Consider the following 11379-nt stretch of genomic DNA (forward strand, 5'->3'; position numbering starts at 1 on the left):
AAAATGCACAAAGAGATTGGAGATGAACTGGTTCTTAACGAAGGCGGGATAAAACCCATTGGGTGACCACAGCTTTCTCAAAACAAACGTAATACTGATTTAACAGGAAAACTATGCTTCAAATGGTGAGGGTTCTTCCTGTGCCGTTAATCTCGAAGTGCTAATAGTCTCGCAAATATTTTGAGAAGACTCCTCTGTTATAGACCTAAGTGTGGAGCAGGGGTTTCCAAACTTTTTTCACCAAGGGCCACATACAGAAAAATATACAGAGAGCTGGGCCACGCATAGAGGTGAATATTGCCTCATAAGTTAAGTTAGAAGTTAGAAAAACAAATCAAATGTAGGTGAAGAATGCACGATACTTTCAAATGGTTTAAGGAAAAAACAGCCTACTTCCCATCTCTCTTTAGGTTTCCATTCCTTAAAACAGAAGCCTCAGATTGCTTATAAGAAGAGTCAATATGAAAGTTAAATTTCAAGCTTGTAATAGATATAAGTTTTTGGGCTTTTAACTAAGATGTGTTAGAAAATGTTTTAAATTCTAAATGACTGAATTAATTTGAAAATTGGGCTCATTAATATATTTTAACATGTATATTCGAGAAGTACAATATAAGACAAGCAAAAGTTTAATTTGTGGGCCGTAATCCATTATACTTTTAGAATTTGCTGAGGGCCGAGTTTGGACACCCCTGATGTAGATCATAAATACAATTCTCACTTTTTTGGCACAAGACGTTCTTAAGAAAACAGTCTGCATGCAATCATGGAAATCTTAACAGTCCTGTGACGGCCAGCACTGAGAAGTGGTATTTTTAATCATGGAAAACAGAATCCTAGATGCTAGGAGTTTAAGGGTAAAGATAAATACATTGTGTACGTTCACAAGGCAGGAGGATAACTTAACCTTCTTCATTAGTAGTTCCCACTTTAGACTGTATGGTGGTGTGTCAGATCAGATGGACAGGATTATCACACACATGTGGAAATTAATGTACATTTATTTCTAGGTCTTGACCAGATGTTTTTGAATTAAAGTACAATACTATATTGTTCAGTTCCAGATACCTGTGACTAAATGTGTTTTGTAGATGCACAGACCTGCGAGTTGTAATGCACGTGTAAATGACAAACTGAGGCATAATTTTGTTGAAATTGCACTTTATTTCTCTTAAGCCGTCAAGTTGATGTTTCTTCCCCCGTTAGCAATAGAAAAAATCCATGTTGAAGTTAAGATTTTACTTAAAAGTACTAAACATCTATACATGAAATGCATAAATATAGTTACAGTTTAAAATTAGGGTGATTTGCCCCAAGCACTGCGATGTGGAACTGAACTCGTTTTGACAGCGCCGCTAATGAAATGATTGTCATATCAGCAGTCATTTATTTTCGTCTGCAGAAAACCAAGCAGACATTACTGGACACAGAATCGCAAAGGTACCATTTGAAAGAGGATTAAATTCATTTAAATGTTGTAATGCGTTTCTAGAAGAATAAGTAGACGTCTGGCATAACAACCCTTCTTTTTTACACTCACCCCACTAAAAGCCCAAGTATTAATACGAGGGCAACTTTATAAAATGCCAACATAATCTGCATGTTCCTAATTATTGATCGGAAGTCTTTAAAGTGTTGTGCACTGACAAATCAAAACATAAAAGAAACCATGACAGATGTTTGAAAGGAGTAGTTTATTACAGAGCATGAGGAAACTACCCAGTCTAGACATGAAGCACAATACAGTATGAGCTACTTGTTCCTCTGGAAGTTGAGCGCATGTTGGTAGGAGGAGAGAAAAAGCAAAGTAGAGGAGTAGAGGAAATAGAAAAGGCACTCTTACACTTACTGTAGCCAACGGGATGACTTCTGAGTGGTAAAAAAGGGAACAAAGCTAAAACTTGAACCTATCCGGCACATGGGACGGCCGTGTAAACAAGGCTGGTTTCTCTGTACTACACCAGCCAAATGTTGCCATTCCTAGCGGATAGGTAAAAGCTAAAGGATTGCACCGGATTTTAAAATGGGATTTCAAAACCAATTCACTTAAAAATATAATCTACAGTCCAAAAATAAAAAAAATAGTCATTGACAACAGCCAGTGGCACTTTCTTCTTGAGGCGGACCAGAGCTTTTCTGTACAACACTCTGGAGCATCAAGCAAAAACACTGAAAAATGGTCAAGTCAAAAGGAATTCAAGATTCAATAGCCGTGTGTTTAAAGCTGCCTTCTGAAACATCGGCTTCTCTGTATCCACGCCGAGTCTCAGAGAACAAATAAATAGTGTTAAGGTTTGACTTCAAGCCAATAAGACTCTGTGGCAAAGAACACACTTGAGAACAAAGATGGGACCAGGTTTCTCTGTAGCTACACCTGCCATCAATATACTCAAGGAGCAAGAGGACCTTTTGTCACTTCAAACCATAGAAATTCAAGTGAAACTACATTTAAAAAAGGACTCAATTTCAATGCATAAACAATCCAATCTTTGCTATAACTATCAAGTATAACAAATACCTCTGCAGACCGGAGCAGTGACATAGCAGCTTCCGACTTTTCTGTATTACGTCAGAAATCAGCAACGGTCTGTAGGGGCATCTGAGGCTTCATGCTCATTCGGGAGCTTGAATAATTAGGATTGGCTCACCTATTCGCCTGCAATGCATAGCATTTTTTGTGAAAACGGCAACAACCCTTCAAATTTTAATTGTGCCATTCTAGCATCCTCCACAAAGACAGGGGAATAAAAACAAAAAAAGGAAGAGAACAATGGGTCGGGGTTTAATGTACCGGACTACACAAAAAGGAGGAATGTTTAGAGACACTAAACTTTTTTGAGCAGGTGCCAGATGAGAAGGCCCTCCAACTATCAAATGATGCTTATTAATGGACCTGGAAACAGTAGAGGTCACACAGACACCTTACATTAGTAGCACCAGTGAATTAAGCTGGGTGTCACATACAGCCTAAAATGCAAATCGCTGTGACACTAAATACAAGACGGACGCTTTTTGAGTGTGGAATGCCAAAAGGAGAACAACCGAGCACAGCTACTCAGCCTTTACTACAAAAAGCAGGGGTACCTCAGGACATGGAAAACATAGAGCACGATGGTGCACAAGTTCATGGAACTCATCACATTGTTTTAACATCAAGTTTCTGAGGCATGCCTCCTATGACCCAGTATGATACTGCAACCAGCAGAAAACAGCAAGAAGACAAAAGGAGGGAGTTGGAGAGAGGAGGGACTCATGACTTTAAGATGCCAGTACTATGAGAGAGATAAAGGCATTTCCCCCCTGGAACCTAGGAGGCTTCTCTGTAGTATACACCAACAGGCCTGGGGGGGGAAAAGCTTAACATGTTTAGTATTTCAGCTTTTTGGGCACCTCCCATGGGAAGGAGTCTCGGCCAAAGTGGCCATACGCTGCGGTCCTCTGATACAAGGGCTTCTTCAGATCCAGCTCCCTGGAATACATAATCAACACATTTAGCAGCAGTCACACCCATTTACTTCAAATGCACACAAGCAGACTCACAATAGATAATTAGTGTGTCGATAGCCACCAAAAATGCATTAAAAATAAATAAAATCATGTTTGTTAGACCAGCTGGTATAGAGGGAAACGCGTGAAGCTTCGACACTTACCAGGACGGCCACACTCCCCCCCCCTGAGCAGTGTGGCGGTTGCAGCTGCAAACCACGCTACAGTTTACACAAAAGGATGCTTATCAAACTATAAAGCTACAGGGCTTTGTTACAAAATATGCCATGCATATCTGATTAATGAGACGTTTTGCCACTAATGCCCACAGGTGTGAACTTCAACATTGAGCCATATAATTTCAGTAGGAATAAATGCCAAAAATAAAATACAAATGACTAACTGAGGAATTATAATGGCTCTGCTGAGTTTCAAAATAAAATAAACTAAATCCCGGGCAGGGCAATTCTAATAAAAAACCAAACAAGGCACAGCACACAGGAAGGATCTGCTGCTCCACTAAGTAACAGGTGGCTTCAGGGGATATACATTACCTGACAATAACTCCAGGACGAAGATCAAAGTTCCTCTTCACAATATCAAGCAGCTCCCTCTCACTCTTTTTGGAGGTCCCGTAGTGGAAGATAGAAATGGAAAGGGGATGGGCAACTCCAATGGCATACGAAACCTGATACAACACACGCACATGTATTATATCAAGCATAAACACTTCAGGTAGGAACCTCTGTGTCGCCCCTCTCTAACATGAAGAACGTTGAGTTTACCGCTTACCTGGACCAACACTCTCCTGCAGAGCTCAGCCTTCACCAGAGACTTGGCCACCCAGCGTGCAGCATACGCAGCAGAGCGGTCCACCTTGGTGTAATCCTTCCCAGAGAAGGCCCCACCGCCGTGGGCTCCCCAGCCTCCATAAGTGTCAACAATGATTTTACGCCCCGTCAGGCCGGCATCCCCCTATAATAAATAATCAGTTGTTACACAGGTATAAACTTCCCAGGCTAAAAATTATCTCAAAGCCACACCCTCCTGACACCTCACCTGTGGGCCTCCGATAACAAATCGTCCACTGGGCTGGAGATGGTAGATTGTGTCATCGTCCAAATAGATGCAAGGAACGACAGCCTTGACGATCTTTTCCTTCAGGGTGTCTCTCATCTCCTCTAGGCAAATATCCTCATCATGCTGAACAGAGACGACAATGGTGTGCACACGCACTGGAAGCATGGCGCCGCGGTCCTGGCGGTACTGGACGGTAACCTGTGCAGGGATAAGGAATTAGCTAAAGTCACACTAACAAAACTACATGTATAGTAGCTTATAAGAGCAAGTGCAACAGCTTTACCTGCGTCTTTGAGTCTGGCCGGAGCCATGGAAGGGTGCCGTTGCGACGCAGCTCAGCCATCTTAGCATTCAGTTTGTGGGCAAGGACAATTGTGAGAGGCATACTCTCCTCAGTCTCATCCGTGGCATATCCAAACATCAAGCCCTGCAGAGCAAGAGGAGAGGTTACTTAAAAAAATTAAAACTTCTACTCTAGGAAGAATTAGACCAGTAAACTAACTTTAGCAGAGATATGGCTGACCAAAATTGTGTGAGCCCCTACTGACCTGGTCCCCTGCACCGATGTCCTCCTCATTGCGGTCAATGTGAACACCCTGAGCGATGTCAGGAGACTGCTGCTCCAAGGCCACAAGAACATTGCAGGTTTTGTAGTCAAAACCTGTGCAAGAGACAGACAGCAACAGATAAAGACTTCACTATTCAAACACCAGATTAGGCAATAAAATAAACAAACCAGAATACACAACAATGGGCCACACCTTTGGAGGAGTCGTCGTATCCAATTTGGCGGATTGTGTCACGGACCACTTTCTGGTAGTCCACTGTGGCACGCGATGTTACCTCACCGGCCAACAGGATCATCCCAGTTTTGGCAACAGTCTCTGCACCAGGCAAGAAAAGGCAAACGTGAGGTAATGTCAACAAGTGCATCGAACAAACAGAAAGGAAGAACAAATTTCAATCAGAAGGTTGCAGGTTTGACCCCTGCCCTGTGCAGTTAACATGTTGTAATCTTGGGCAAGATACTTAACCCCTAATGTTAGCTTACTGGAGCGAGTGGCACATTGCTCTGTATGAGTTACAGTATTTGTACTTGCATGTTAAGTGCTTTCAGGGGTCTTAAAGACTGGATAAAACGTTATACAAGTACAATCCATTTAACATCTTACTTACCACATGCAACTTTGGCATCAGGGTCCTGCTTGAGATGGGCATCAAGAACGGCATCACTGATCTGATCACAGATCTTGTCTGAAAAACAGCAACAATGCAACTCAACACGGGAAACAACAAAAGACTGCAGCACTACTGTGTGTATGTAAACTGAGGCACGTTAGCGCCAGTCTCGCGCAGGGGGAGTGGCTCCGTACCCCTCTCGAGTCGCCATTTCGGCATGTGCACACATGTGATGGAGAAGGGACGGCGCGTAACTACCCGGTGACCAAAAGACAAGACTGATACACCTACTGAACAATTAACTAATTTAATCTGCCGACAATAAACATCGGTTAAAAAACACACCATGGTTCGCTGCGGTTTAGGCCGATCATGGTGCCCCGCGTGCTTCAGGAATAGCCCTGGACCATTTTGGCACGTTCAGGAAAACGTTTAACAAAAATGATATTGTAACGGGAACAGCATTCACGGCCCGTTCAGTGATTGTGCGATGCCAACACTGGTCTGTTTTCAGTCGGCCCACAAACGGGATCAGTAAAGATTAGCGTGCTAACATTAATGCTAGCTAGTAGCGCATGCTCTCTTGAAACCGGCCCAGCTAGCGGAAAAGGCCGTAATGTCCAAATGTATACTCCAAAGTGTCCTGTTGAAGTTAGCATGTACTGTATGTTAGGTAGAAAGCGCCGCTAAAATAGAGTTACTTTCATACACGTTCACCATACAAAACGCATAAACATGTGTGTGTGTAGTCTTACCGGGATGTCCTTCCCCGACCGACTCTGAGGTGAACAAGAAGCAGTCCTCATCAATGAGGGAGTTATGAAAACCATTCAACTGTCCGTTCATTGTCGTAAACGGCTGCTGCTGGTATGTAAAAATCTTGAATATGAAGATATCTCTGTATCTCTTCAGCTAGCAGAGCCTCTCCTATAGGACTGTCCTCGTTTCTCGGTGTATTGATCCACAAACGTGAGCCTCATGGCGCAGAGCTCCACTATTTATGCTATGAAGTACGCGTTGACGTCATCAGGAGGCGAGACATACCACCGAGCCTATCAGAGGGGTTGCAGCCGTACAGTGTACGGTTGCATAGTGTAACAGGGAGATGCATTGCAGAATGGCAAGCATACAGCGACCATGTGCTATCAAAATATCAGAGGTGGAAGTAGAGTGTCTACGTAAGTAAAAGTAGAAGTACAATTCTGCATTCAAAAAGTAAAAGTACAAAATAATTAGCATCAAAATATACTTAAACCAAAAGTGAAAGATTGGCTCATTTCAGAATAATATGTTTTGATTATAATTAGTGATGCAATAATGTATTTGTCCCAGCTAGTAAACGTGCAGCTAATTCCTTGGATGGTGTATTTTGTAAATTGTGTGTTTTCTTTATCTTAATATTTTCTTGAATGCATATTTTCTTTTGTAAAACTGTCTTTGGCTCTGTTGCTGCTGTGGCAAATTTCCCCTTTGTGGGACGAATAAAGGGATTCCGATTCTGTTTCCGAAGGTAGCTTGTGGATTTACTCCAGGTTAAGTCCTCAAAATTGTACCTAAGTATGGTACTTTAGGAAATGTACTTAGATGCTTTGCACAACTGCAACACACACATACAGTGACTTGAGTGCCTTGCATAACAGTCCCGTGGTACGTTCCTGACCCCTGAGTAAAAAATGTTTTAAAAAGTATGGTCCCTGCATTGAATTAGGGATGTTTTATTCCAATCTCTAGCTTTTTATGTGTAACACACATGTAATTTAATATGTTATGAGGTGATGTAATAATGTTCACACATTGCTTTGTAATTTTCCATTTGGTTTACAAGCTAGAACCCTACCAGTATTCAATCATAATATATCTGACTCTAATACAGCTGGGATTGCTTTTTAAACGTCTCCACCACCATGCCACCGACACCCAAACAATCCTTCTTGTATTTTGTCACTTCACAGCCCAGACACTATCAGTGTATAAATACACGATACCTCCACGATAACCAAAACATAAATCTTATCTTCATCCTGAGAATAATTACAAATGTCTGTTAAAAATAAAAGACTGGCTGAGGTGTCATCATTGTTGTCATGTCAACAAAAACAGAACTGTATTGTCCGAATGCTTGACACTTGATGCTCCTCAGGCAGACCACTTTTCCCATTTCATGTCATTTTGTGTTTTGAGCGAGTGGAAGGACAGCTGAAAGGCTGTCAGTCTGCACACAGGACAATTCAGTTTAAAAGCTTTCATTTAATAAACTGAGACAATAGACATGAACTCAAAAGGCTTCATTAAAGCTTTTAATGTTAAAAGGACATCACAAGTTAATGATTTCTACTATTCATGATGTGTCATATAACTCAACAAATATTAATATTTCTAAAAACCAGAGTAGGTGGTGGTAAAAGCAACAGTGGTTTGGTAAATCTGACAAATTGCCTTCATTTGAGCTATCACAGGAAAATGAGACCATGCACTTTCCTGGTATAACAACCAGATTAACCTGTAAATACATTTGCAACAAAGTTAAATGTGGACAGTGGAGAGAAGAGCAGAGCATAAAATCTCAACGTAACTTGATTATGCTTTACTCAAAAAGCTCCCATCTCACGTCTACCCTTCAGGCACTGTTGCATAATATAATCAAAACCTCTGATTGTGAACGTCTTGTACCTTTGTAGGAAACAGATGGGTTTAATTAATGTTGGTGCAAAGATTAGTTTACTGTGGTTTTTGCTCCAAAGCAGTTGCCGCCCCTCTGTTATTTCTTGAAAACATAGACTCATCTAGAATTCATTGGTAAAATGTGGTTTCAACATCTCTGACCTCTGCTACACAAATACTCATGCTAATTTCCCGCTTGTCATTGTGAATATCTAAAATACTGCCCACATTAATAATTCCTTTGAATAACAGGTTAACGCATTGCTGGTCACGATGACAAAGCATTTATGAAGGTGTGGATTAGATAAACAAAGTTAATCTTAAATTGAAAAACCCAGATTCACATCATAAGCAGAGACATCCTCTGACCTACAGTGAGGTGGTATAACATTGATGGTGAGTCACTGAGATTGTGAAGTTAGACTATTCAACTACTCTCACAAAATCTGTAAATAATTGTGGCAACATTATCCTAAGAAGTGTACATAGTCAGAGCAGTTTAAGAAGTCTTTTCAACCTTCTCATGGATTACCATTGTTGTAATTTCTTAGTATGTTTGACACATTAACATTCCCTAACATTTGAGTAAAGGCCCCAAACCCTATCAAAGGTTTAATTTTCCTTTTCAGAATATACGTTACCCATAGAGCAGCAATGACTCATTTCCCCCCGCCATTGGCCCACCTGTGGTCTCTGAGTTTTCTTCCATGACAAGGCAATTAAGCGTTTTGCTTGCAGTACACACATGTATATGAGGTTCTTTTTATTCTTTGTATTGACTGGGGCGGAGGGGTAAAGTCCCAAAATAAACAATTTAGGATCAAATTTGTATGTTTGATATTTTATGCATGCCTCTTATTTGATACTTTACTATTTTAGCCTCTATACTTTTGCTGTAACCGTGTAAATCAGGGGTTTTCAACCGGTGGTCCGCGGACCCCTGGTGGTCCGCGGCGGCATTGCATGTGGTCCGTGACAAGAGCCTATGTTGATCAGTTCACCATTGTTTTTTTTTAATATAAATTCGCTTTGATATTTCAACACATTTCCAGAATACCGTTACATATCGTGAAAAATATGTTTGAAATAATATAAAGGAAATTCAAGCTGACAGAATGTAGCCTTGCGCCTATCCAGTCTATGGTAGCCTGTGATTCGCTAATGGTAATGAGTTGCGTCGCTAACCTCACTTATTATTCATTACGTACAGTCTTGCGAGCAAAGTTGACACACATTTATAAGCATAGCCGACGAGAGTATTTTAAGATAGGTTGTAGTACAGCAAACATTTGTTACATATGTACTAGTCTAGCTATATATCTAGCACCAATGGATCGTTTTGTAGTGAGGAAAGTGCCAGAGGGACAGGCTGCCATGACAGAGGGTCAGGCTGCCACGACAGAGGGACAGGCCGCCACGATAGGGCAAGGACAGGCTTCCGAAGCGTCAACTTCGCAAAAAAGACGAAAAAGAAAATACAATGAGGAATATGTTAAATATGGATTCACAGTGACGACAGACAGAGCAGGAGAGGAGGTACCACTGTGTTTCGTATGTTCAACAATTCTCTGTAATGAAGCTATGAAGCCGTCGAAACTTACGCGGCATATGGAGACGCATCACGTCCACTTGAAGGCCAAACCCGTTGAGTACATGCAACAGATGTTGCGTGATTTCAAAGGACAGCAGGCTACCATGAGGAAGAGTGCAAAAATAAATGAAAACGCACTGAAAGCATCGTATCTGGTCGCTCTCAGGGTTGCAAAAAGTAAGAAGCCCCATACCATTGCAGAGCAGCTTATATTGCCAGCAGCCATAGATATGTGCAGAGCTATGGTAAGCGAAGAATGTGCCAACAAATTAAAAACTATTCCGTTGTCAGACAACACAATCGGAAGACGAATTGGGGAAATGGCAAATGATGTCAAAGACCAGCTGATGGCAAAACTTCAGACAGTTCTGTTTTCCCTTCAAATCGACGAGACGACAGATGTTACTAATGATGCGCAACTGTTAACATTTGTGCGATACGAGGGCAGTGGCACTATGTGCGAGGAATTTCTTTTTTGCAAACCACTGCCCGGGCGAACTACCGGTGTAGAAATATTTAAAGCACTGGACGATTTTTTCACGGAGCACAATATCTCGTGGCAGAGGTGCGTTGCATTATGCAGCGATGGGCCCGAGCCATGAGTGGCAGCAAGACTGGACTGTTTGCGCATGTAAGGAGGGTGGCTCCGGGGGTAATTTGGACACACTGCCTGATTCATAGAGAGGCTCTCGCCTCCAAAGATCTCAGTGTTGAGCTCAGTGGTGTGTTTGATGTCGTTGTCAAGACGGTCAACTTCATAAAACGAAACGCATTGAATACACGCCTGTTTTCATCCCTATGCCATGACTTGGGAAGTGAACACAGCTCTCTCCTTTATCATTCAGAGGTGCGTTGGCTGTCTCGCGGCGCTGTGCTCGCCCGTGTGTTTGAACTACGCGGAGCTATCTACGAGTTCTTGTGCGAGAAGCATTCTGATCTGGCTTCCAATTTCAACGATAGTTACTGGTTAACTAAGCTGGCGTACCTCACAGATGTTTTTGCAGAGCTGAACAAGTTGAACAGCTCCATGCAAGGGAGAGATGCAAACGTCATGCAGCTCTACGAGAAGCTCGACGCATTTGTGAAAAAAATGTCAAAGTGGATCGAACGAGTGGAGAGCAATAACTTGGCGATGTTTCCTTCAGTTGAGGAATACCCTGACAGCACTGACATCAACGACACTATATGTGAGCATTTGAGGAAGCTTGTGCGTCAATTCGCAAAGTACTTCACTGATTCGGAAGAGTGGCGCCGTGACAGCAAGTGGATCCTGCTCCCATTCAGTGACGATGCATCAGTAGGGTCAAGTCTGACGGCTGTGGAAGAGGATAAGCTGATTGAGATGTCCACAGACTCTGTCAGGAGGCATATGTACGACACAC

The 11379-nt window shown here is 42.1% G+C and overlaps 1 protein-coding gene across 2 annotated transcripts; it reads right to left on the bottom strand.

Annotated features, from left to right (window-relative positions):
* Window positions 1-1675: 1675 nt before the first annotated feature.
* mat2ab (methionine adenosyltransferase 2Ab) lies at window positions 1676-6734 on the bottom strand. Of its 2 annotated transcripts, XM_063897168.1 has the most exons (9): window positions 6501-6734; window positions 5743-5820; window positions 5328-5450; window positions 5115-5227; window positions 4850-4993; window positions 4546-4764; window positions 4279-4461; window positions 4041-4174; window positions 1676-3469 (listed from the first exon to the last, which is right to left on the bottom strand). In XM_063897168.1, exons 1-9 carry the CDS (start codon window positions 6589-6591, stop codon window positions 3367-3369), a joined length of 1188 nt encoding a protein of 395 aa, XP_063753238.1. In that variant the 5' UTR covers window positions 6592-6734; the 3' UTR covers window positions 1676-3366. The 2 variants fall into 2 exon arrangements, with proteins under 2 accessions (XP_063753238.1, XP_063753239.1); XM_063897169.1 differs by having other exon boundaries at window positions 1676-4174.
* Window positions 6735-11379: the final 4645 nt, after the last annotated feature.

Source organism: Eleginops maclovinus, chromosome 12 (assembly GCF_036324505.1).
Source record: "Eleginops maclovinus isolate JMC-PN-2008 ecotype Puerto Natales chromosome 12, JC_Emac_rtc_rv5, whole genome shotgun sequence".
NCBI classification, from domain to species: Eukaryota; Metazoa; Chordata; class Actinopteri; order Perciformes; family Eleginopidae; genus Eleginops; species Eleginops maclovinus.